Raw genomic sequence first — 27,244 nt, forward strand, 5'->3', positions numbered from 1 at the left:
GGTTCAGTTCCCAAGCAGCTGGCTGAGGTAAGAATGGGTTAAGCATTTAGACATTGACCATTATTGGATTATACCAGGATCCTATCGGTTCTTAATCTTTGATAACATGCTGAAACATGCCTTTTAAATTCACTGCAGCCCTCACATATTTTTTACTTTGATTCCTTGAATTCTCCCTGTCAGTTCCCCCAGAACAGCCAGGATGAATACAGGGCTCTGTGAATTGTCTCACTCACACTTTATAGAGAGGCGATGCTGCCCCTTTATTTATCTTTTCTGTTGACCCGTTGACATAGCTGAGGGTGGTGCTGCAAACTGATTTGTGATTGGTAATGTTCTGAATTCCTGGGATACATGTAAAATGTTAATTTTATGAATTAAACATTGAGGATGTGCCATTAGTTTTTAAAAGTAATATTTCCACTTGGCTCTTCTCATAATCACTGTTATAAGGAAGATTACTGGGATGACCATAACAATAAAAATAAGGGGGGAGAAGTCTTTTGCCTTAGTCTGGAGTTTGAGAAGGCCTTGGGGTTTTAAAATTTATTTTGCACTTGACAGCATGTATATGTATGGTCATTGCCTCTGCTTGCTGTTTGTAAGATGCTTCTTCTCAGAAAATATGTAAACCTGGGTCTGGAGGGTTTTTTTAACTGCAGAAGCTATTTATTAACAGCAGGAGTCCATCACAGATGAGATTGTGGGGGCGGTGTCTGAAAAGTAGAAGCAAGATAGGGTAGAGGACTGAACCTTGAGTCCACCCCTTTTTGCTGACTATTTTGCTGCTCTTCCCTGTTCAGCCTCTCCTTTTTGTGAGAAACTACTGAATGTGGAAGAAAGGCTCCACATCTCCGTAGTCATGGCACTCTTTTCTTCCCTCACACCAGTATTTATAGCCATTATATGTGTTTTGATTGGGGTAATAATGAAGAAGACAAATGGAGAGAAGGAAAAACGTGATGCTAAAAGCAAGCATCCATCTCGCCCATGGGTGGATGAAGATTTAAAAGATGGCACTGACCATCCCTTAGAAGAAGAAGGTAAGAAAATCTTATCCCAAATATTTTTGTTGTTTGAATTTTATCTGCTGATATGAATAAAGGAGGTGCAATGTTCTGGACTTCTCCACATGACAGCAATGCTCAGTGCAATGCTGCTGCTCTGCCCTGAGCTTGTCATCTCCCAGGAAGGAGGCAGTCCTCATGTCATGTCACTCCTGGTGTCAATTTCTATTCCCTTCAGACCCCCCAAAAAATATATATATAAAATATATTCCCAGAGACTCCTGTCTGTTCCTGTGTACAGCAGATTTCAGACCTATGAGGGACTCTATGGACAGTGTAAGGAAAGAGAAGAGATCCTGCTGAATTCCCCACAGTCTCTTCTCAGGCCTCATTAGTGTGAGCAAAGGGAAGACCTGAGCAGAGTGTTTCTACCTGCAAATCAAACCACTTTATCACTCAGGGTTACATGCTTGGTCTCAGCACAGCTAAAAAGTTGGAAATTGGTTTATTACTGTTTTTACAAAGGTCCTCCATTTGTGGCTTCTGAGAATGTCAGTGAGAGCTTTGTTAGAAGCTGTGTTGATCAAATATTTAAGAACAAAAACTGTTGGTGGTGATAATCTGGCCACTCAGCTGCATATTTAAACCCATACAGAATGCCCTTTATTTTCATTGGCTTTTTCTGATTCACAGCTTAGACAAAAGTCCAAGCTAAAAATGTACCCTGCCTTTTTCTTCCTTCCTAATTATCCTCCATAAACTCACTTTATTTCTTTATGAAATAACAATCTACCAAGTTCTGTTCCTATCAATCTCTTAAAGTTGTGGTTAATGCAGCTCCTTTTTTTCTCCCCTTTTCCTCCTCAAGCTTGTTTCAAAGACTTTTTGAGGGGTCTGTCTGGGGTAATTTTTCCCCATAATAACACTCCCCTCAGTCTGCTTCAAGGAATATTAAAACTTACAGTGTTCTTCTGCATATAGACCTATTTCTAAGAACTATTATAGCTCTTTTCTCAGTGTTCAGTGTTCTTTGAGCTATTGTTGTTTATCAGTTTCTAAAAAGAGTTGATACCAAGAAAGATTTAAACCTTGTTGACTGTATTCCAAATATATAAAAATTCTTTAGAAATCAGTCCACCTGTTGTATCCTCCTTTGTTCAATGCAAAATAGGTCCTGTATAGAATAATTCAATAATTTCTTTGTCACTAATGGCTTACTACTTCAGTTAAATTGCTTCAAATTAGAATTCCTGTGGGTAGTTCAAATGATAATCTATGAATCTTGGACTATAGCTGTTTCTATCAGTTAAAAAATTTAGACCCTCTGCATAAACAAACCTATTAACTTTTATCAAGGAGCCTCACTGCCACAGCTCTATATATAAAATTTTATTATTTTATTTGTTAGTTGCTCTCCCTGTTATTCAGATACTAAATTCAAAACTGTACTAGTTTTTGTTGCAACAAAATTGCTTTCAAGAAATTTTTGACAGGTAAACATGTTGGTAATGTTGGTAAGTTTTATTCACTTACTAAGTTTTATTTACTTTTAAATAAAATCTTTCTCAATATACTATGTCATTCAATATTAAATTTTCTTGCTATTTTTTATTTTAGTAAAAAATAATGATCTTTCCCTTAGTGGTGCGTGATTCAAACCAATTTCTTTGTAAAATAGTCATGTCTTTTATCTCTAGAAAAATTAAAATAATTTCATCATTCATAGGGAAATTTGTCTTCAGCTGGGGAAAGCCCAGCTTGAGTGAGAAGAGTTGGAAGGAGGAGAAGAGGTGTTAATAAGGATCTGCTACTTTGTTAAAGTGTTAATTAAAGATCAAAACACGTTAACCTTGTTGTCAGTGTTAAAGTTTTCACTGACTGCACTAGATGCTGAAATGGAAACATGGATGTAAAAAGAGATTTTTTTAATAGTAAAGAATACTTTACCTGCTGTGTAAATTCTGTTATTTTATTAATGTATCTTACTTTATCAGACAAGCTCAGTTCTATTTAAATGTCTTTGGCTGGCTTGTGTTTAAAGATTATGTTCCTCTGAAGAGAATCTGAGTTAGGTAACATGAAGGTGATATTCTTAAGGCCTTGTCTAAAGCTAGAATCTAGGGCTGCCCCGTTTGAACAAGCTGAATTTTCAGCAGCCCCCTGAACAGGAAGGGACAGCTGAAGACCAAGTCTTTTGATTCATGTCCCTGACCAAAGCAAGGTCTATTTGCTGAGAGAGTGAAGCACTCAGCTAGAAAAGCAGAAAAGCACTGAGCTCACTTGTAGCCCCATGAGCCTTTCCTGCAGTGGAGCCCTCGGGGATGTTTCCCGTGAGAAGGACATGCCTTTGAACAGCAGAGCATCCAGTGTAAGCAGCTGAACTGCTTGGGCAGGCTCAGGAGGGTCACTTATTGGCAGTGAAGGGTAGAGTGGTGAGGGCCAAGTGCTCCTGAGCTTGTCTGTGTTGTGCTTTCCACAGCTGAAGAGATGGATGTTTCTTGTAGCAGCCAGAAACCCAGTTCTTTTAAGTGCAAAGCACTCAGTCCATTTGTTTAATGCTTTAACTGGCAGTACTTCAGATTTGTTTGCATGCCCATCTGTCCTGTAACTTTTTTCCTTCATTTAAAAGATCCAGAATGAGAGATTGCTGTGCTGTGGATTGGCAAGGACACTGATGATACACTCTACTTAAGGACTACAAAACAACACACAAAGTCCCAAATGTTCCATTTCTCCTGAAAATGCACTGCTAGTTGCTTGTGATTCTCCTTGTAATAGACCTGTCCCACTTAAAAGCATTTCTCCTCTCCCCAGTTTCAGACTCCCCATATCTTAATAATACTACTACTGACATGGATGAAGCAGTAGCAATTTAAAGCTCCTTTTCAATGAGAGTTCATGTTTTGTAAAATTTAGGAATACAGGACTTAGATGGACACAATGCATTACTGTGTGTATCTTCCTGCTGCTGCAAATACATCCAGCCTTTGTCATCAGCTGAATGAACATGGAAACTGGAATCTTGTGACCCCTTTTCTTTAACCTTGCTGAAAGGCTGGTCCAGAATTTCTTAGTATAGGTTAAAAACCCTCTTCTGCCTTTCTGCCTGCCCAAACTTGTTTAATACTACTGTTTACATATTCAATCTGTTCCATCCTCTTGATTTCAAAGGATTCTCTTCCAGCCCTGGCATATACTCTCCTGTGGTTTATGGATTGCAATCAGATTAGCTCTCAGCTTTCCTTATACTAGGTTTTCTCTTTATGTAACAGCTACTCTATTTATCTTAAGATTGTAAGAAACCTTCTGCAACTATATTCCAGTTGAGGTAATTTTCACAATACTTTGGTGCTGGGTTATTTTTTCCAGGGTCTGTGCCTGTCCAATCTGCTACTTCTTTTGTTTAAGACCCCTGGCCCACTCTTGAAGATTCTAGGAGCAGCCTACTAACCACTATTTATGACCCACTAGTAGGGTAATCCATCTCCTTTAGTTCCCTATTAGTCACACTCACTTCAGGGCTGGATTCACTATCAGGATTCCTGTGGTGGTCCATTTTGCAGCAGTCTGCCATTAATCAGATAAAGAACCCACAGGGTCAGTGTGTACCCAGCATTTAAGACTAAAGATGTGAAAACTTTCTTTACATACGTTGAATTTTTTTTCCTATGTATCATGTCTTTACACTGGAAAAGAGGGTTTGAGAGGAATTGTATGCTCAGGAAGAAATTCTCTAGAGAAGAAACTTGTTTGGAAAGCAAATGCAGTAGTCTTGACTGGGGTTTCTCAAGGATCAGTCTCAGAATCAATTGCTAATATTATCTAGTGGTCTTTGCATGAAACCAAGGAGAGTAAAAGTGAAATATCTTAATGACATACAACTGGAAGCCAGCAACACGGAGAAGTGTCAGTGTAGATAAAGTAAGTGGCCAACAGAAGTGAAATGACAACTTAGTGTTCTCAGTATGAGTTTTTAATTAAGAACTCATGCTTCAAATTGAGGTAAAATTTATTACATGATTTGCAGGCTGATTATAACCTCCCATATGGACTGCTAGGAAGAACATAGTTATCATCCTAAAATGTATCCAAAGAGGAATTTCTGATAGAGATAGAAAAATGTACTTTTAAAATGAGATACCATTTGGGATGTCTGAGCCAAAACCATTCCAGATTTACTTAAAAAGCAGGAAGCTTGATGACTACTGTAAATGGCAATTGATGGAATTGATGGCAATCTTTAGAATGTGGCTAACAAGGTAATAGACTTGCTAGCAGGATGTCTGTTGTCCACCAAGTGGTGCAATACAAAGAGATGTAAACAAGACACTTGTGGTATTGTACAACGTGACTGTACAAACAGGAGTGTGTCTAAACACAGCAATTAGAGATATAGAGAGCATGCACTAAACAGATGGTGCTGATAATGATTTAAAGTTAGCATATGGATAATGTTAACTGCTAAGAAAGAATGGTAGACACATGGTAAAAGAGAATATATAATAGATTAATTTATTTAAAAAAAATTAATTTGCCAGGAGAGTTTTGGTTTTGTGTGTCAGTTCCTGCACTTCTAGGTTTTTCTGCTTCAGCCAGTATTCCCATGTTGAGTGTATTGAGGTTTTCCATTCTCATTAGCCATCTCACCTTTGTCCCATGTTCAAAATCTTTGAAAGTACATTTCTTTTTTCCCCTTATTATTAAGTTGAACTATCTTGACCAAACAGCAACTTCACTTCTCTTCTACTTATACGGGAAACCCCCCCACCCCCCCACAACACAAAACAAGCAAGCACTCACTATTTTACCAAGTGCAAATCACAAAGGGAACATTATCAAGAGGCACCCTTTTAGTTTTTGAACGTGCACAAGATGATCACTAAAATAATTTTTACCAGGGCTCACTGCTTTCCATTAACCTGGTGCCAGGTCCTTGCAGACTATGACCAAGAGTGCTTAACACAGGAATGAAATGCTGAACAAAACAAATTCTCAGGGTGAATTCTTTGTACACAAAATGAAATGTGTGTGGTTTGGGGACCAGAACCATTCCGTTTAGATTCAATTTATGAAACTGGATTTATTTTGCCCCTTTGCACGGGCTGAGCCTCATGTGAATATTTCACTGCTTTTAAAATGAACAAAAAACCAGCCTGGTCTCTAAGGCAACTGCATACTACTAAAACACAGAAGTAATTGCTGTTTGAATTTGTGCTGGAGATTGCTATGATTTGGGAATAATAGCCAAATAGCAACAGAAAAAGAACTGGAATATGTTTTCCCGACTCAGCTCTCTGTAGCAGATTGCTCAATACTATTGACTAGTCAAAATGCAGCATTTAAGTGGCTTTAACTTCCAGATCATAGCTGCAAAAAATGCTATCTATGCTGATTCTAGGAATATGGGGGAGAAAGAGGCCTCAGAGACAACAAAAGATTCATTTTGTGATATAAACAGACAGATTTCAGTGAAATGGAGAATCATTTTGAGTTTTTAAATTAAAGCAAAGAAACACAATATCCTACATTTGCTGTGTTGTTATCCTAAATATAGATGCCTAACATCCATTTCCTCTTATGCTGAAACTATTGGGAAACCAAAGAGCTTAACCACAAAGTCACATTTCTACAGAACCAAAGCTTGCAAAGTTTCTGCTATGAAACATGAATATGGGAGAAGTTGACATTCAGCTCTTCAGAGGAGATTTTACACATATTGCTAGTTAAGCTCTCTCCTTAACTTCAATAATTTAATTGATTTTTTTCCTTATTAAACAGCTCAAGAAGGAACACAGATGTTCACATTTACTTGCTGAGAAAATTGGGCTGGAATCTTGTCCACTTATTGAATGCTGTTTCATCTTGTAACCCATTTTTGCAAGCAGGCTTGCAGGCTGAAGTGGAGAAGGCAATGACTTCTCTGTGGATCACACTTGCTAGAGCAGGCCAGGACCCTCCTACCTCTTGGTATTTAAACAAGGTGTTTATTCAGTAGCTGGAGCTGGGGATCAATGAGTTGTGTCAACTGGAGCCTCAGACTTTGCCTTACCAGTGGTGTACAAGTGCAGTGTATGCCAGTGCAGGACATGATGCCTTACAGTGTGAATGCCAAGGATATCAACAGCATTCTCCAAAAAAAAAAAAAAAAAAAAAATCCCTAACCACTTCTATCTTCTTGCAGAGGGTGAGGAAGAGTGGCAAGGACTTGAAGAAAACGTTGCCCACATCCCCTTCACTGGCGAGCGCTACTCTGAGGCTGAAATGATTAAGAGGTCACAGACATTCTATGAGCTTCTAAACAAGAGGCGATCTGTCAGGTTTCTCAGTGATGAGCCAGTCCCCAGGGAGGTTATTGATAATGTCATCAGAACAGCAGGTAGGTACTGAGTGGTTCAAGGTCTTGGGGGAAAAAAAGGGTCAGCATTGCTGTTCAACTATGTAACTGTGAAAAAATGGTGTGGAAAAGCCAAGGGAACTGAAATTTTGCTTATGGTTTTCCTAGATTCACCTTTAGCTGAATGAATGAGCACCCATTGATTGATTGGAAATTACTCAGCTTGAACAACTCTTTGTCAGAGTCTGTTTTGGAGTACTCCCAATTTCTCTGTATTTGCAGTTCACCCAGCAGGGAAGAAGAGCATTTCAAAAGCACGAAACAAATAACTTAATTTTCAACTTTTAAAAGATGTTATTTAAAATTAAATTTATGGGTGGTTTATTAAGACATCTTTCAAATGGAAATACTGAAGTATTTTCTCGAAAATGTCAAGCCATATGTACTTCACATGCTCTAAAATTTAATGCATTATGATATTTATCATGTGTGGGTTTTGCATTTTGGGGTCCCCCACAAACAAAGAGATTAAATTGTCTCAGCCATGCAAAATATTTCATACATATTGAACATATATTGACATAAATGATTGGTGCTTAATAAAGGGAAAGAATTTCAGTCTAGAACAAAAAACCTTTTGCAGTCCTTCCAAGAGTAGTGCCAGATCCCTGTTGCATATGATTGGAGTGTTATGCTGAGGACCCTGATAGAGGTTATTTGACTGAATATCAGAAACTGATTATCTTTTTTGTTGTTGTTGTTGAGAATTTATGTGTTTCAAATCATTATTGTCATGGCCTAATGTCATCTCTGTCTTACTAACACTGAGTTCAGCCAGGAGTGGTTTTGACCCTCATGATTTCTCCTATTCTATGAGACAGCTGCTGCTACTATAGAAAATATTCCCAAGCTGCCTTAGAGAAAAGTTCAGCAGCCTTTAGCAGGGTTAATAATGTAAAGAATCTCCACATTTGAGGTGCATTATTTTCCCTTTAAGAACTGTAAGCAGCTTTGTTCCTGCACTGTAAAGAGTCTCCATCTCTCTCTAATTAACTAGGCATCATTAAAACACTGAGCATGTTTTGGCAAATACAGCAAAGCAAACAAGCCTGGCGTGCAGATGAAGTACTTAGTAACCCTGAAAGCTTTGGGCTGTGTAGAGAAGAAGAAAACAAAAGGAAGCATGAATGCCATCAGTTTTTACCCAAACCTGAGGAGAAGCAAGGTTCACAATATAAAAACACCTTCCTATATCAACAGAGTGGAAGCTGCTTATTCAATGTTTCTTGAACTAAAACCAGTCCTTAGTATTGTATACATTCAAGATCTTAAAATATTTTTAAATGTGTATGAGGGACCAGAGGGCTCTAAACAGTCTTCTTAATCTATATATCTGTGAACCTGTGCAGATATAAATTCTTCAGCTTCTGGCTTTTAACCTCTAGGCAGTTAAAATATTTCTCCAGTGGTTGCAAGTACAACAACTTGGATGAGCAAGTACAGATTTAATATATATATTTTATATATATATATATATATATATATATATATATCTAAAATATATATGTAACATATATATGCCCACACCTATGAATACCAGCTGTCTTGGGGACAACATACTCAAACCTGTATGCTCTATGGCAGATGTCTGTGCTGTACAGCTTCTTATTTATCTTTGTCAGTCAGTAACAGGTTCCTGCCTGTGGTCATTCAGCCTTGTTTTCCTGAAAGCCATTGTTTTCGCCCTTCAGCTAAAACCACGTGTCAGAGTTGGCTGTGTATTCAGACAGAGCTCTGCTTTTGGTACAACACTTTGTAGTAGCATTACTGCATTCATATATAAGGTACCACATTACTGCCACCAAAAAAAGGAATTTTTTACAAATCCTTAACACTGGCTTCCTGTAAGATAGCAGTATGAAAGGACTCACCTCTGTTCTTCAATGGGATTTCACATTCTTTGAGAAAGAAATGAACAGGATTGTCTGCCAGAACTTAGTCCTTTTCTTCCTGTCTCATCCACTTGCTTTCCCATTGCTCAGCTGGTCAGCCTAAAATCTCACAAGCAAGAGCTGATATCTCTCACTGCCCACCCTCCTTCCTGGGTTTTTATTTTCCCCTGTTTTTGTATGAAGGTACTTCACCTAGTGGAGCACACACTGAGCCCTGGACCTTTGTGGTAGTGCAAGATCCGTATTTAAAACATAAGATTCGTGAAATTGTAGAAGAAGAAGAGGAAATCAACTACAAAAAAAGGATGGGAGACAGATGGGTTAATGACCTGAAAAGACTGAGGTATGAAAAGTCAATTACCTAAGGGGTGTGAAGATAGCTGTTGTTTCAGTGTAGAAAGACTTCTATAATTTTCTAAATTTTTTCCTCCCTCTCACTTTTAATGTTTTTCTAAAATCTATGTTTGGAAACAAAAACTTCTAAATACATGCAGAACTGTGCCTTGGTGGCTGGTTCATAAAATTGCTTCCAGTAAAAAGGATTACATGCTCTCTATTTTGAAAGTTTTCCAAGCACCTGGCTCCATTATTATTTTTTCCTATGTAACTTCTCCGGCTGAAACTCTTGTCCCAGATTTTTTTTTTTGTTGTTTGCCAAACAGCCAAGCTCCCAAAGTCACTGGAAGCTTTGCTACCAACTGAGGAAGCCCCAAGGCCTGTCCCTATCCAAGTGCTGAATTATGCAATATTTAATTGTTCCAAATGCCCTCCCAAGTCTGACTGACTTGCTTAACTTCACACAATGGGAAGATGTCTACTGAGTCCTGGCTTGTCAAATGGAGCATGTGCACAAAGCTTTGCAGGGTTGACTTGCCCTACTTGTTTGATTATGTTACTATTTTTCAGGTGCTTAGGTGCTATGCAAATGTATGTGCTATGCAAACAACTAAATGCCAGAGGTTCTTATGTTTTGAGCAACAACAGTATAAAGCACTAATTTCTTGTCTAAATCCTATATCATGATTGTCATTTAAGAAAATGGGAACCAAATGAATTGTAACAGGGATGAAATACCTGGGAACAGAACAACAATTTTTACCACTGGAATATATTTAGGTTTAGACCTTAGACAAAAAAGTTTTGAACTTTTCTGACAGCAGTCTTCCCTGCAATGACAAAAAAAGTTGGCACTGCTGGTAACAGGCAAATCTGCAAAATTCCAGGAATTAAATAATCACAAAGGCAAATACTCATGAGACCAGTTCATAGATAAGAGGTCAAGAACTCTCTCTTATTTGTATGCAATTCCACTCCTCAGAGTGAGCACATCAACTCCTCAGTCAAATCTGTTAAAATTGAGACCTCTATTCAAGCTTTTTTTTCTTTCTGAAATGTTTCTATTTAAGCTGATAATACTTAATCCTCTGCAGTAAATGTTCTAAGGTTTAGTCTCCTGCTATAATTGTCATGTGCCTTTAGTGGTCCTTTGCAGACAGTAAATTTAACTTACAGGGAAGTGAAAAGGTTGCAAAATAAATGTCTTAAACATTCTTTTGCAGAACAAATTGGATCAAAGAGTACTTGGACACTGCTCCATATCTGATCCTCATTTTCAAGCAGGTATATGGGAGGCTTCCAAATGGCAAAAAGAAGACCCACTACTACAATGAAATCAGTGTTTCCATTGCCTGCGGTATCCTGCTTGCTGCACTGCAGGTGCGTTGACAGAACCAACATATTGTGAGTCCATATATTAATTTGGATTACCTTCCAAGACTGTTCTGCTCAAAAGAGGGTGGAACCCAGTTTAGAGCTAACATTTTCAGTCTCCTGGATTATTCCAATTCCTGGAAATATGTCTTAGTTTTGAGTTTTAATGTTATTCTACACAGGTTTACATTTGAGAAGGTGATTCTTATCCTCAGTACTGGTTAACAGGAAGAAAAATATAATGTAGCTTCCAGAGTTGTCACTCTTTTCTCGGCACAGGCTTCAGCCCCTGTGGTTTCTGCCTTATGCTAACAGGGCTGACAGGCTCTTCAGACTACCCAAGCACGACTGTGTGGTGCCACACTGGCCCTTTCTTTTCAGTAATCCCTATAAAACAGCTTGAGGCCAAAACACTTTTAGTATACAATGCTGAAAAAAAATCAGGGACATATTCCACAGAACATGCTGTACTATTTCAATCAGTCTTTCTGAGGCATTTCTGAAAGTGCACTGATCTCTAAAGCTCAGCATGTTCGACACCAGCCAGTTAGATTTTCTCAGCGGTTTCTCAGTGCTCAGTTCTGCTTCTTGTACCTGACGTACTCACACAAGTGTTAAATAGAGAAGCTATTCTGATAGTTAACCTGGCCTGTCAGCAAGATAACAGCAAGGTGCCTCCTCTTATGTTAGGCCAGTTTCCTACCAGGCACTGCCATTTCTCCTCCATTCTGTTTTGAATGACACTTTCTTTCATGCGTTGCTGCTCCTCAGGCACCATTCAGCACCATCACTATTAGCTCTTCTCCTCTTGAGAAGATAGTAGAGATTACTTAACATAACAGGTGCATTTCCTGGGCACATCTCCCTGGCTGACTTGTATCTCAAAGCCTCCCAAAATGCTGGCATTGCGAAGACAGAGAGACTGAAATCCACATGTGCAGCTCTCAGGAAGTGACTCAGCTGTGTGATCACACCTTGGATGATGTCAGCTCTTTGTTGTTTGCCCAGCTTTTTTAGGGTTTTTGTGATATTTTGAATGAGAGGAAGAGTGATACATAGACTTATTTTGGGATTCTGATGTAATCCATAACAATGGCCACCGTGAGAGATGCCAACAGACTCATGTGACAACTTCTGAGGCAGAGCCTGTGTCCCCTCTCCCTGTGAGGTACAGCTCTTGAGGAGGAGCTCAAGTGTTCACAAGGCTGTAAGGCACCTTCCTGCCAGCTGTATGGAGGCAAGAACTGAAATAGTTCTCTGTATGAGCCAGATCCTAGAACCACGGAATAGTTTGGTTTGGAATGGATGTTTCAAATCATCTAGTCCAACCACCAGCACCATGGGATGACATTGCAATCATATGCCCTCAACTGCCTCTCATCATCCCTGTGGCCATGGATTCCCCATCACACTGGCATGGCAGGCAGGCTGTGCTGCTGCTGTGGTGGGAAAATGCTCCACTTCTCTGTAAGCAGAGCAGACATCCCTTATGGTGCCACTGAGGCTGATAGTAAATCAGGTGTTCTAAAGGCTGCAGCAGGTCTAAGGAAGCAGCATTTCTGGACTAGTTGACAGAAGGGTATGTGCAGGTGTGGTGGGAACAACCACTACACATAAAGGGCACAGACCTCTGTCTCACTGTTTCTGTCTGTCCTGCTGCAGAACGCAGGTCTGTACACAGTGACCTCCACGCCCCTGAACTGTGGCCCCCAGCTCCGGGTGCTGCTCCAGAGGCCGGCAAACGAGAAGCTCCTGCTGCTGCTCCCCGTCGGCTATCCCAAGAAAGATGCCACCGTGCCTGCGCTGACACGGAAGCCGCTGGAAGACATCATGGTGGTCATGTGAGCCCAGTGCCAGGAGCAGGAGAGTGACCCTGCTGACAGCTGCAGTTGTCACTGCTGTTTCTGTTATCATCCCCCTATGCCGCTGTTGCTCTGGCTGTTTACACCTCTATTTCTTTTAATGCTATTAATCTACTAACAGCAGTGAGCAGTCAAGCACTGTGCCTTGGACAGCTGCTGTTACCTATCTGGCCAGGGCATTGTTCCAGGGAATATGTACAATGGCATTTAAATGATCTCATCGCTTGGTTTTTCTCATGCATTTTGGGGACGAATCTCTTCTTGAACTGGAATATATGTTTTCTTTATACTTCTGTGATTGCCATTACACACTTATTTTAAGAATTTTAATGAAGATTATATTAAAAGATACAAAGAGGTCAAACTGAGCTGTCCTATCTTGGCCAGTGTGTGCTGTTTAAATGCCCCTTCCCCTTTACTGTGTTCAGCTGTGTGTGAAAAGATGGTATTTTTCTCCTATATGGTAGGATTTCTCTACTTAATTGATCTCAAAAACTTTCTCTGTACCAGGCTTTCTTAAATTACTGCAGCTATGAGTGTCTCAGGTCGGGGGAAATTTAGTAGAAACAAGGCATGCAAATAATTTGCTTGTTACCATTTATGTGTACGTGTCCCGGACACAGTTAGATCATGTGGTAGCTATCATTCATGCCCCCGGTACTTTGCTGCTGCCTCTGGAAGAAGCGCAGAGGGAACAACTATTCTGGTTATCCTGTTCATACCTACAACTATACCAGTTTAACACCCTAAAACCGGGACTCCTTTAGAGACCCTGGCACGTGCGAGGTGCCTCCACGCCAGCCGCAGTCCGGGATTTGGGAGCGGCGCGCTGGAAGGGCGGGCGCTCCCATGCCCGGGCGGGCAGAGCCCCCTCGTGGGGCCGCGCGTCAGAGGGGAAACACGGAGAGGGACCTTTCCTTCCTGGAAAACACTTCCCCGCCCTGATCTCCGCTGCAGCCAGCGTCGGGCACATTCAGCCAAATTGGCTTCAGCCGTCCTCGAGGGATGAGAGGCTGGAGAGCAGCACTGCAGAAAGGGCCCTGGGGGTCCTGGTCATGGCAAGCTGAACATGAGCCAGCAGTGTCCTGGCAGCCAGGAGAGCCAAGCCTGTCCTGGGGGCATCAGGCACAGCATGGCCAGCTGGGCAAGGGAGGGGATTTTCCTGCTCTGCTCAGAGCTGGGGTGTCCTCACCTCGAGTGCTGGGGGCAGTTTTGGGTATCATAGGATAAGACGTAAAGTGGTTAGAGAGCGTCCAAAGGAGGAGCAACGAAGACGGTGAAGGAAGAACCTGAGGGAATGGCCTAAAGTTGTGTCAGAGAGGTTTAGGTTGGTATTAGAAAGGGGTTCTTCACCCAGAGGGTGGCTGGGCACTGGAACAGGCTCCCAGGGAAGTCATTGCAGCACCAAGCCTGAAAGAGTTCAAGAAGCATTTGGATGATGCTCTTGGACACTTGGTGCGACTCTTGGGGGATGGTGCTGTGCAGGGCCAGAAGCTGGACTCAATGATGCTTGGGGGTCCCTCTAACTCAGGATATTCTGTGTTCTGGTCAACTCACTCCTTATCTGAAGTCTAACCTGGTCTAGTGGAAGGCTCAGCGGGGGGACTGAAAGTACAGGATCTTTGAGGTTCCTTCCAATTCAAACCATTCTATGATTCTACAAGTCAAATCCCATTTACCATTGCTCATCAGCTGAGCAAGTGGAAGGAATAAAGTTTTGCAGAGGTACAGATTTTGGCTGGATCAATGCCTCTGTCATCAAGTGGGAAAAACTGTCTTCTTCTTTGACAGACAATTTTGCTGGTATTTAGCAGACATGGCAATGTCTTCATCTGGTGTACTAGCCTGTTTCACGTTCTCAGTGGTACAGCTGTGGCAGGAAGTTTCTTGTGTGGGCTTAGTCTGAAATCAGCTCTTGTAACTACACTCAAACAAAATCTAAAAAGGAAAAAACAACAACAAACAAACAAAACACCCCCCCCTTCCAAAAAAAAAAAAACAACAAAAAAACAACCACTAAAACATGGAAGAAGGAAGTTCTGGGTCCTGGATCTACATATCTACACACTGTCAAGGTCTAAGTCTAAAAACCAGTAAGGGGAAGATATGGATGAGCTGAACCAAGCCAAGAAACCAAGGCTGATCACCTGCAGGTGGTCAGGAATACATATTAAAGTCACTGTTTCTTGTTTTCCTTCTGTGTAGATGTTGCTCTGTGCCATCGTGTCCCTTCACAAGCAGTTTCTACCTGCTGGTACTACTGTGTTTTAATTCAGAGTTCACATCAACAAAGGGAGGACTGATTCCCTGTCATGTTGCAATCTTTCCTACAGAAATAAACTCTCATCTACAGAAATAAATTACTTCTGCCCGGTCTCAGTCTGCAAAATAGATGACAGTCAGAGAAACTTTACTAAATGAATTCAATTTCAAACAGCAGGAGCTTGCATATATAAGGCTATTTCTAGTGTGATTTCATAACTAAAAACAAAGAACTAAAGCAGTTTAAAAATACATTAAAAGTTGTCACAATAACAAGCATTGGTGTATACCAATATACCTCTTCACACCAAAGAAGCTTAATGGTTGTTTTTTTTCTCTGAGTTCATTCTGGACACTAAGACACACATAGCAGTTTAAAACCTCAAGCCCTCACACCTACTAGATGGGAAAGATTCTATCCAAAAAGCATTTCTGGAATCATGAAATGTAAGTAAAATAAGCTTCTTTTTTCTTCTTCTTTTTTTTTTTTTTTTTCATTTTCCCTCCCTTAAAAATGCTTCTCCAAATGGAAATACTTCAGTAGTATTACTACTGCTGATGATACTGTAGAGTCCTTTGTAAATCATGTTAGTACTCCTGTTGTGACAAGTCTACTTGGAATTGCCACTGTCTTTATTTAAAACACAAATAATAATAAATTTTGCCTTTCCATGCAATACACTGTTGAATAAAGCAAAGGTTAGTATTTAAATTGTTTTACATTTAACTGGGGATAGCTGGTTGGCATTTGTTCAATTTCAAGGTAAAAAATGTTTTTTCTGCTATCTAAATGGACTTTCCCATGTTTTCACTAGTGTCCATTGCCTGTTGGCCTGGTGCCACCCATCTCCTTCCCTGTATCTTTCCATCAGGTAACTGCAGACAGCAACTGGCTCTCTCCATTTCTGGGAACTTTCTTCCTTGAACTGCATGGACAAATCTGTGTGCATTCAAGGACTCTCACTGTCTGAAATTTGCCTGAAATCGGGTGCAACACGGTGAGTTGCATTTTGCTCTTGAAATCAGGTGCAAGGCGGTGGGTTGCATGACAATCCAGATGATAATTAAAGGAATAAATATCACATTTGTTGGAACCACGGCCAACTGCCCATCTCCTCCCACTGCAAGGCTGACTGAACTGGCGTTGGTTTCAGTCTGCCCTTGAACAGGGAGCTGGAAGATATTGCAGCTGGGGTTCATCAGCAGTCCAGCTGCCATGCCATGAGGGAAGCATTGCTCCTGGAGCAGCGCCACCTTACCCACTCCACCGTCTTCCTTTCAAAACAGGTGAGCCCGAACCTAAATGATGCTACTAGGAATTTTTTGAACTGAGGACTCTGTTCCACTGGTCTATGTGCCTATCTCCTCCATAGCTATGTGATCAAGTTCAAGATTCCCCTAAATTAGCTGGGCTGTAGTAACCATCTGAGTGCTCTCTGCTTGATGGAAATAGCAGGTTGTCAGTACAAGTAGTTCAAAACAAGGTGCTGTTATCTTGAATTTGACAGAAATAATTGTTCCCAGGCAGTTACTGGGTCTGAACTGGTCCACAGGGATGTAACAGGGTATAATTTATTAGCTGTGTGTTTGAGCATTTCTTGCCATACAAATTCACACTAGTACAATAAAACAACTTCTGGGTGTGAGGAAGTATCAGCTTGGTGCTGTGAACCCCAGATGAACAAAAGCACACAAGCCCCTACCTCGGGTTGTGGTTTTGCTCTGATTAAGCTGCAGCACTTCAAAGACACTTAAGCAAGTAGATGTGTAGTCAGCACCTGATTGATTGATTTATTTAATTGCTATACAGATGTCATGGGCCCATGAAAAACCAGTCTTAAGAAATAGTCCAGCTTGCACTCCAAGGCAGGATCAGCTGTACTTGAATGCCAGGTACTGACAAAACATGAATCCACAGCACTAATAAACTGCTCCCAGCAAAAGACTTGAAAGAAATAAAAATGCAAATGCTAATTCTGCCAGCACATGCAAGTCCTAAGAAGTTTTTGTTTCCGGAAGGGCTCAGCCTTGGCATGATGTTGTGTCACTGATGAGACCTCCATGGAGATCATTAGGAAGAGGTTGGGCTATTGTAGTTTTTGAAGATTTCCACCCACCTGAACTTAGTCAAAGCAGAACAGCCATTGTACTCATGACTTAGAACTCTCAAGGAATTTAATTTTTTTTTTGGCTAACATTACCTATATCAAGCATCTACGAGAGCCAAGCCTTTGCGTATATAGACAGAACTCTCCTGTGCTTGTGGAGCGTAAATAATGAGAACACTTAATTACATGAGAGCTGGGCAACAGTTCCATTCAAATTTAAGATGGAAGAGTCATTGAAACTTGAATCAGTGCAGCAGCAAATATCAGTTAAATACACATCCTGTTCCAGGTTGTGTATGAGTATTAACTTAGCTACAAGATGGGAACTGAGTTTGACTATTTCTGATAGAAACAACAAAAGCATTCCAAGAGCCAGGTAACACAGTGTAAGACATGGGAAAACAGTGCTAATCAGCAAGATGGATAACAAGCATGGCCTCAAGGCATCAGTTGCCAAGTTTTTTGAGACACACATTTGAGAGATGAGGTGTTTGAAGGATTTTTAAGAGATCTCTCGGGATTTTTTATGAGGAGCTGCCCTGTGCCTGAGGGTAAGTTCTTGTCTATTACTTGAGAGTAGGATCTTGTAGCTGAGACCACAAGTGACTCAGCTTGAAAGGGCAAGACCAGAGTCCACTAGTTTTGCCCTACAATGTGACAGCATTGGTGAAGTTATCCTGAGGAGCACGTCCTGCAAATACCAGGTTCAAAGTGTGAATATTGGGAGTCAGATAGTCAGACAAAAGCACAGCTGTGGAGACCCACAACAGGCACAGATATGCTTCAAAGAGAAGAACTGCTTTAACAGGCTGCCTTTCATTTTTCAGTTGTGTGTGCAGTAGGGACATGGGTCTGTAGATTATGCACTGGATTTTAATGAAGCTTTTGTGACATTGTTTTTGTAGTGCAAATGGTCCAAATGTCAGAAGGCTTTTAACATCTTCAAACTATTTCTTTAGCTCACTCATAGGGTAATAATTATTCATTCAGCTTGCAGAAGGCTGTCACAGCCAATTCTCTGTGGGACTAATGCCAAGGTACCACTCTTGGGTAAAGAGAAAAAGGTTCTCTAGTAGTTTGCTGTGAAAGATCTCTCTGTGCAAGTAACATTACCAAGTGGAAGGGTTAACAACAACCTGCTGGCTTTGCCTTCCTGGGGCAAATAAATACGAGATATAAGTCAACCCTTTTTAAGTCTGAAGATCTCAGTTTGATTTCAGTTCTAGTGTACCAGTAAACTTGTTCTTTGTGGTTTATGAATGAAGAAAAAAGAGCAAGACAAGCCACAACTACTAGGCAATGCTAAGTGTCCACACAAAGGAGTCAAAGAGCTGAGGAGAAAAAGAGCTTTGCTACACTGGCCATTCAGTTTGTTCCTGCTTGTGAGCTGGTATGCATTAAATTTAGATCTGACTAAATTTCAGGAGACCAAGTGACCCTTGAAAAATCTGTGTCACTCTTGGAATTATGTGTGAAAAGCTACTAATGAGCAATGACTTAGTTGCTGTCAAGAAGGATGGCATTCCTCTTTGGTACAGCGCCTTCTATTTCTCAGGGTACTTTTTAGACTTAATACAATACAGCCGCTCATTCTTCAGTATTGGTCTCTATTCCCTTTTTGCTGGAAAATGGAGATGAGGCACATGCTAGAAGAAGAATAATTTTAAATTCAGTGAAATATAAATATTGGTCAAAGCAAAAAGGTGGCATACTCAATAGACAAAGTGATGGACATTAGATTTATAAATTTAAATGTTAAATGATCACATATTTTACAGTTTTGCAAAATGGTGTGAAGTAAGAGCATCCTCAACTTTTAACTGAGGTGAATTATCAATTAACTTTAGTAGTAGCTGGTCCTGAAAAGGGAAGAAAAACTTCAAAATGAATACTTGAAATATTTATAAATAAATTATCTATTTGGAAATCAAAAGCCACTGAAAATACGGACTCATTTTGATTAACTTTCAAGAAGCATGAAAATAATTGTGATTATTTTCTTTCACTGCTTTGGAGACCAAAGCAGCATATGCAAGTATAATCACTTGAAAGAGATTTAGGATCTGTTTAATGCTGAACTGTATTTCAGATTGCCCTTGAAATGAGAAAATGTATTTCCAAACTGTCTACTAGCCAGGATGTCAAGGCAACAACTGATCATCTCTGTGTAGGATTCCAGATTGTGTTTCAGTAAGGATATGTTATGCACTGAACAGGGCATGGTGGCTCATTTCAGTGGCTCAGTGAGATCTGAGAGATAAACATGATGCACAAACCTTAAATATAATGTGCCTCAAATGTCTCTCTTTGCTACAATGGCATCATAAATCAGAGGTGGTCAATGGATGGTACCTGACAGGGAGATTTTTTGTTGTGACCACAACTGTGGTTGTGCAAGTACATGTGAATGTCTGTGTATAAGAGGTGTATGTATAAATATAAAACATTGATAAGGACTGTGGCACAGCAGAACTGTTCTTGCCTCACATCATACAGATTGGTGCTTCCTGACTGGCTGCAGTTTTGCCACTCTCTCAAGAATAAATCTTAGAAAAAAGCACTAAGGTCAGAAGGACTTTTAAAAAGTCTCTTCATTCTTAGCAGAAGATAGGAATGTTTTATGGAGGGTAACCTCTAACTATTGCTTCTCCCTGATACCTGAGAGTATACCTCACAATTTGAGTGGATTCATGATGAATGAACAGCAGCAAAATAATATCTGCTTCTTGTTTCTCTATTTTCTTATGGTTTTGACCTCAATTTCTTTTCTGTCCTTCATTTCACATGTGACCTCAGTATATTTTTGCTATAGGTACTTTTTGGGCTTTAAGCATGGTGTTCCTATTCTTTAGTAGAACAAGTATGAGTAATATGTAAAGTGTGTTGAGCTGGCAGAAGGGTCAGGAAAATAGCAAGCACAGGTCAATAGCAAGATATCCATCTTTCTGCACTTATTTTTACTGTGATTTTTTTATCTGTGTGGGTATAGTACCTGAACTCCATCCTGTGTGTAGCAAAAAGTGGTTCTGACTCCAAAGTTTGTCTTCCTTTTTAGCTGGATTCTTTGTACTATCTGTTTATAATTAGATGACAAAACACAAGTATAAATGAGGTAATAAACAAAGGTTAGAGCAAACTCCTGTCAACTGCTGTCTGTTTTAACTGCCAGGAGAAATCTGGCAGGCACCTCCTTTCCTGCAAATCAAAGTGAATAAACACTCTCTGTGAATATTACCTTCCCATCTAATTTAGTAAATTGTTGATGAACAAATTACAAAGTTCAAGTATGTAATTATTTGCGATTAGTAGAGAATTTCTTTAGCTCATAATTGATATTCTGTGGATCATTTGATTAGCAGCTGAAAACAGTTTGTAATTGATGTTGTAATTAGCCAGCACAGTGCTCACTCCATATGAGACTGCAGTGTTATAAATTTGGGTGGACCCAGAATACAGAGCAATGCAGCCTGACTGCTAACTAATTCACACTTTTTTGTAGGAGACTACACTTTCTCCTGCAGAAACTGAATACAGAAGATTGCAACCAGGTCTGAATCAAAAATTGCCTCAGAATTCACTTGCCTTTAACTCTGTGCTGATGTCAGCTGTCTTTGTGTTCCCACTTTGTGGTTTTTGCATTTCAATGGTGGTTCAGAGCAGATAAAGGTGACTGATTTCTGAAAATCTGCATGGAGAGTAGCTATGGATGGTGATGGAACCTCTGCATAAATGTCTCCTGTCTGTGGGGTGTTCCCTCAGAGCATGAGACACCCTCTTGACTGAAGACTGTGTATTTTCACCTGCACAATCATGCAGCAAACCTGTATTGTGGGAGGAATGGGTTTCCTTCCTGTCCCTTAGATCCAGGAGAGCAGAGTCCTTCTATGAGCAACTAAATGGGGAAATATTATTTTCTGCATGGATTATGCAGAGTCAACTTATGTAATAGGAGACACTGTTGCCTGCAGGCCAGTATCTCTGTCCAGAATTAAAATGCCTTTTGTAAGAAAAAAGTAAATGATATCTTAATCTTTCTCTCTTTTTTTTCCAATTTGTTTATGAACTGCATAACTAACGTGGCACCCCTGCTCTCCTCTCTAAGGGCTGGATACATAATTATATTGTTTAGCTTCTCAGAGGAAGTCTATTCATATGGAAGGAGCTTCTCCCTAACCTTTTGTAGATACAATCTCTTTTTTTATCCCTAGCTGCTCCTAATTGGCAAGAAAACACATGAAGTGCTCCATTACTTTTGCTACCACTGCCTTTGTACCACTAGATGGCACGAAAATACCGTTTAGGAAGAGAGGGAGGACCTTTGCCCGGAAATAAATTGACTCCTTAAATCCTCTTACTCTGTGATTGTTACACAAATCACAGATCTAGGAATATCCATCTGAGAGATAAAAGCTGGAGTTTTATCTGTGATCAAAAAAGGACCGCACACAAAGACTCAATTTGTCGGGCACTGCAATAGCTTAAGAATTGACTGTAATGCAAAGGGTGAAACTCACTTCATCCAAGCTCTGACAGGCTTGTATAGGTGGGGCTTTCCTTTGCTGTAGAAGGGACCCAGTTTTATCTAGTCACCTAACCACATATTGCCATATATTGCCATATGCTTTACAGTGATACAGATGCAAAGCTTCCCACTAGTCATACAGCAGACTGTCAAGTTCACAGGTGTCTTCAAATAAGCATATGGTCACTAATTTTCAGCCATTTCCTCTCATTGATTTAATTCCCCATGTGTTTCCCTTCCTCCCCTGTTGGTCTTTGTACTCTTCTCCAGACCTCTGCAATCCTGGCTGGCCAGCAGCTAAGGCATGACACGCAGACACTCGTCTCTCCAGAAGCAGCTCCAACTCCAGTCTGCTCAAAGGCTCATGAGAAACACAAGGCATGGCTCTCCTCTGAGCAAAGAGTGTAGACCTTTTTTTGTTTCTGCTGTTTGACTGAGAGAAAAAGGAGATAGTTCCTTCTTTCTTTCCCTTGAGATATGGTTAAGTCATGAGGGAATTATGTAACACAAGAATGTATGATGACCTTAGGAGCCTTATGGGAGCTTAGAAGGGCAAAAAGGTCTGGGAGTGGAACACAGGTTTGAAGGTATGTCTGTTATGTTACAACAAAAATTATGTACTAGGGGAAGGTAGGCTTGGACTTGCCTGCAGGTGTGGAGGAGTTACTTTGGTGCCCAAGGAGTGAATCAGTCAGATGCCAGCATCAAGTGAAGGAACATTCTCCTCATGGAAGATTCAGTCAGGTGATTAAGACACAAGGCTGGAACTCCATGTGACACTGGATAAATCACTTTCCATATTTTTTCTGTCAGTGCATGAATGGTGGGATTTGTGCTGATAATCTACAAAGGAAATGAAGGGGGAAAATTACTAGAGCAGCCCATGATAATCTTTGTCTGATAATCTCAAACTTGCTGTGCACATCAGTTTTCCAGATTTCATATTCAGCTTATCTGTGTTTAAACCTTATCTGTACTTGATCATTAATCATAAATGTATTCTTCCTGTAATAGTTGTGGTTGCTAAAAGGGTACCAGAAAAGTAGAAGACCAAGAAAGGATAGATAAACACTGCAGAAATATTTTAACACTGGACAGGCTGCCGCAATGAGCTTTGTGTACTTGAGGAAGAAAAGATTTTATGCTTGAACTTAAAATTTGTCTCAGATGCTGCTTTTTCAGCATTTCAGTTACTTCTGAGGAGGATTCCAAGTGTCTACTTGAAAATAGAAAGTGTTCCCAGGCAGGGGTTTCCATCTGTATTCTGTGCTGCTGTACTCACAAAGAAGAAGACAATTTCTTACAAAGGCAAGGCAGTAGATGAAATACATAGTGTTGGATTTTTTAAAGATAGATTCATACAAGTTTAATGAAACCCTCCTTACTATGTTGTTTGTATAATGGTTAAATAGATAGGAGTGAAATTTCTCCAATTAATGTGATTATTTTGTGCTTCCTTGCTGTGTAACCTAATGTACACTGCTTTGCACTTTTTTACTAAAGGCAATATAAAGCATTTGATGAAGAAACTGACTTTGACAAAATACCTTTACTTTTGGCCTTGAAAGGGTTGCTAAAGGGAAAAATCAAAGCAGAGGGATCTCTGAGAACTGAACAATGAGAGTGTCTTATGAATTCATGGCATATGTGAGAGAGAGTGGTCACTATTTTGCAGAACTGCATTACTTGACAGATACAATTCCACAGCAATTTCACCAACTATTCTTTGGTGTTTTCATGAATTACAGCAATAGGAAATTATTAGCTGTACATGGCCTTGGCAGACTCCCTGTGTACATCCCCTTACTGGCTGCACCTGGAGCTGAGGAGCAAGCCTGCCTTGGGTAGTGTGGTTATGCCTGATGTGGTTAAAATGAAGGAGCAGGAATCAGAGCGATGCTGAGGGCTGCAGGGCTGACCACCACCTCACCCAGATTAATGCATGGCTCTTGCTGAGCTTGCATGTGCTGGGTATTGGGCATCTATCAAAGCCTGTGGTGGTGTAAGGCAGAAGGAACAAGTTCTCCCACGTGAAGGAAGAGAAGTGTGTGGCTGAAGGAGGAAATAAAGCACTGATCCCACAGTCTTTAAAGATAAACTCCTATGCAAGTCTGAAGGTTTGATTATTTTTAGTGGGGGTGAGCCTAAGGGGAGGGCTTGTCAAAGAGGCTAACCATTGTAAGGAGCAGAGCAGGATTCTCCTGCAGCACTTTCCTTTCCATCACACCTGCATCCTGATGTGAAATCAAAAGCGCGTGCATGGTGGCGGGGTAATGTTGAGGAGGGAAAAGCTGCACTTGGGAGAGCTGAAGTGGTAGCAATTAGTGATAGAATTGTTATTTCCTGTCACTGCTTTTACCCTATTAACTTCTCTTATGCTGATTTCTTTCTGTTAATCCCCTGGATAGCCTCTGAGAGTTGTTTATCATCCTGGGGCAAAATGGTTCCAGCCTGCTCTCACCACTCTTTTCCTGCACACAGTGTTGCTGATGTGCCTAAGTACCCAGAAGAGCCTGAGGACAGAGTGGGAGGATATTTTCTCATTTTTCTAATCTCTCTGGGCCCATGACTTGCTCAGCACTGTTCTAGTTCCCCCTGCTTCTCCCAGACACCCAAGCTGTGAGGAGCAGTGCTGTCATGTTGCAGCAAACAAGGTGCTGCACAGCTGCTGGGCATTCATCCGTGCTGGGCCAGGTGCTGTGTAACCTTCCCTTTGGGAACATGTGTTTGAACACTGTTCAGATAGGTTTTACTAATGTGTTTGAACACTGTTCAGAGCAGTTTGGTCACAGTGGGATGGCATGGGTGCACTGGGAAGGGTGGGGTGTTATTCAATGCTGCCCTTTGCCAGCTAGGTTTTACTAATTTCCTAGTTCTGCTGCATGGCTTATCTCCCAGACAGAAGGAAAAACAGGCTGGGAGAGTGTGTTTGCCCCAGAGAGAGAAGGTATTTGGGAGGACAGTTGGAGGTTCAGCCAGGTGTTATGACAACAGAAGCTGGCGCTTTTTTTTTTTTTTTTTTTTTTTTTTTTTAATCTGGACCAAGAGTGTGACTATGTGACATGCATTCTGAGACTGGGAATTAGGGTATAACCCCTTCTGAGTCTGTCTTCTCTTCTACCTTCCTATTCAATTGTTTAGGTCAACCTTCTGAAGAAGAACAGCTTTAGGTGGCAGTCCATCACAGAAGACTTCTGTGAATCTTTAGTCCTGATACCATTCTCTAGTATTGTATGGCCCTACAGATCCTCTGCCTGAGGGTGTTGGAGTCTAGAAGAAGAGGCTTGTACATAAAACAGCACCATGTATTTCCTAATAACTAAACTTTGGGGGAGAGGAATCAAAGAAATATACAAGCAGATAATCCATGTGCAGACCTGTTCTCTTCAGAAGCCTGTCAACCAAAAACTGGAATCTACTGGGACTCCCAGCTTTGAGTGGAAAGAGGGTGGGACTGAAGGCTGTCTAATCTCTTAATAGTCTTTCTGAATACTTCAGGAAATGTGCCTCTAGACCTAGTCAGATGATCCCTCCACTACAGTTCTAACTTCTTTTTACGTAGCAGGTTAATCTGACTTTGGGAAGCTCTTGTACCATAAGAAGAGAACATTTTAAGCCTTGTCCTTGAGTATTCCCTCACCATACTTTATAACGTGAAAGGAGGGATGAGACCCCCTCCATAACCTCTGAAGGGCCCAGTGATCCTAAGTGTGACAACCCTCTCCAGAAATGTTAGGTAAATGGCTGAGTTGTATGAAACTGAACTATATTTTTCCCTGCACAATGTAGGCAGCTTGTTTCTCAATTTAGCTCCCTGTTTTTATACAGTAAATTGCCTTCCAGTAATCAAACAAACATTTAAAAGATTAGATATAGAATTTCAGGCATCTTCAAATCCGTCACAGATGTCCTTGGGGTTTTGTATGCTCAAGGGAAAGCTTTGGCTTTTAAAGATGGAAGAAACAGGAAGAAGATGAGAGATGAAAGGGGAGAGGCTAGTTGCTTTCAGAAATATGGGAATTATCAGTCTGAGCAAGACTTAAACCATGTAGTCTGGCTTGGATACATCAAGTGCAGAAGGGGACTCTAATTATCACTCAGCACACACTGGTGGAGTACATGTCTTCAGCCATGTAGGCTCCCGGTGTCTGCACAGCTGAACCGTCTCCCTTTGGAGCTGGGATCCCTGCAAGCAGAACTAGAGCTTAATTACTCTGGCTCTTCCTCCTGGGAAAGGATCCACACACTGACGTCTGATAGCAGTCTGAGCTAAGGGAGGAGCAGGGAAAGAGGAGCTGTTGCCTTACTGTGGAACAGCTGCATTTTGGGCTCAGTGCCAAAAGTGGGGGAGGAAAACTTCTGGAGGCCTGAAGAGATAGAGAAAGGCAAATCCCGCCAGGTCTTAGGCTTCAAGAGATCAACGCCGTGTGTGGGCAGGAGCTGGGACGATGTGTGGGAAAGATTTGCAGTTTCAGTAGGAGTTCCCTCCCAGGTCTTCATGCAAACCAAGTCCCTAAATCCCAGGCTTTATCACAGATCTAGGCTAGTACTCTGGGATGGGCTGCTGAGCTACAGCCTCCACCCCTTTCCACCCACTGGCACAAGATAGTGGTAACCCCTGGTTTTAAGATGCACTGCTTTGGCACAGAGGGTCTCAGAGCTGAAACCAGCAGTGTGGCCACCTGAACCCCTCCTTGGCAGCATGAAGCAGCACATTATGGGAAGCTCATGCTCAGGGCACAGAACTTGGCAAGTCTGTGTAACATAGCCGCCACAGCTCTCAACCTTGCGTGCTTTATGCTCTGTTGGGTGCAAGACAAGGGCATTCCAGCAGGGCAGGCAAATAGCTGCCTGCTTGCTATGAAATGAGAGTACAAAGACGAGGTATTGTTTTATTTTAGGGTGTTTGTGATCAGAAAAGCACTTCGCAACACTGCACACATGCCTGGGCTTCCAATGACTTCATTTGGAAATGTCCAGCCACACCTGGAGGGAGCTGTAAAGTGCAAGTTGGGATGACAGCATCTTTTGTAAACAATGGGATTTCCTGGGATTATATTTGAATGTTTGGCCCTCTTGGAGAGGGGGAGAACATATTAGGTTTCTGACAAAGTGATGAGAAGACTTTCTATGTCATGTAATTTATAAGGCCACTGGTTACCATTGAGCCAAAAGCCTGCTTCAGGTGGAATGGTTATCCACATGGTGCTGTTGAATAAATTCAAATCCCATGGGATACAATTACATTTAAAACTTTAGTCCCTTTAAACCATGTCTCTGTCATTTTTATTTTTGATAAGCATAAAAACGCCCTGTAATGAAACCAGGTAATGGTGTGTTACTTGCAGGAATGTCATAGGATTATGTTGTGACCAGTCTAAGTGCTCTTTCAATGCCTCACAGCTTTTTGGTATACTCTCCATAAAACTTTTTTTTCATTTTTTTGTGTATTTAAAATTTATCCTGACTGTCTGACCAGGACAGTAT

General features: G+C 40.9%; 1 protein-coding gene across 1 annotated transcript; it reads left to right on the plus strand.

Annotated features, from left to right (window-relative positions):
- Nucleotides 1–725: 725 nt before the first annotated feature.
- On the plus strand, nt 726–16,564 carry IYD (iodotyrosine deiodinase). Its single transcript, XM_064413306.1, has 5 exons — nt 726–1,043; nt 7,189–7,383; nt 9,477–9,636; nt 10,853–11,009; nt 12,666–16,564. Exons 1-5 carry the CDS (start codon nt 863–865, stop codon nt 12,846–12,848), a joined length of 876 nt encoding a protein of 291 aa, XP_064269376.1. The 5' UTR covers nt 726–862; the 3' UTR covers nt 12,849–16,564.
- The last annotated feature ends 10,680 nt before the right edge of the window (nt 16,565–27,244 follow it).

Source organism: Passer domesticus, chromosome 3, assembly GCF_036417665.1.
Source record: "Passer domesticus isolate bPasDom1 chromosome 3, bPasDom1.hap1, whole genome shotgun sequence".
Lineage (NCBI taxonomy): Eukaryota > Metazoa > Chordata > Aves > Passeriformes > Passeridae > Passer > Passer domesticus.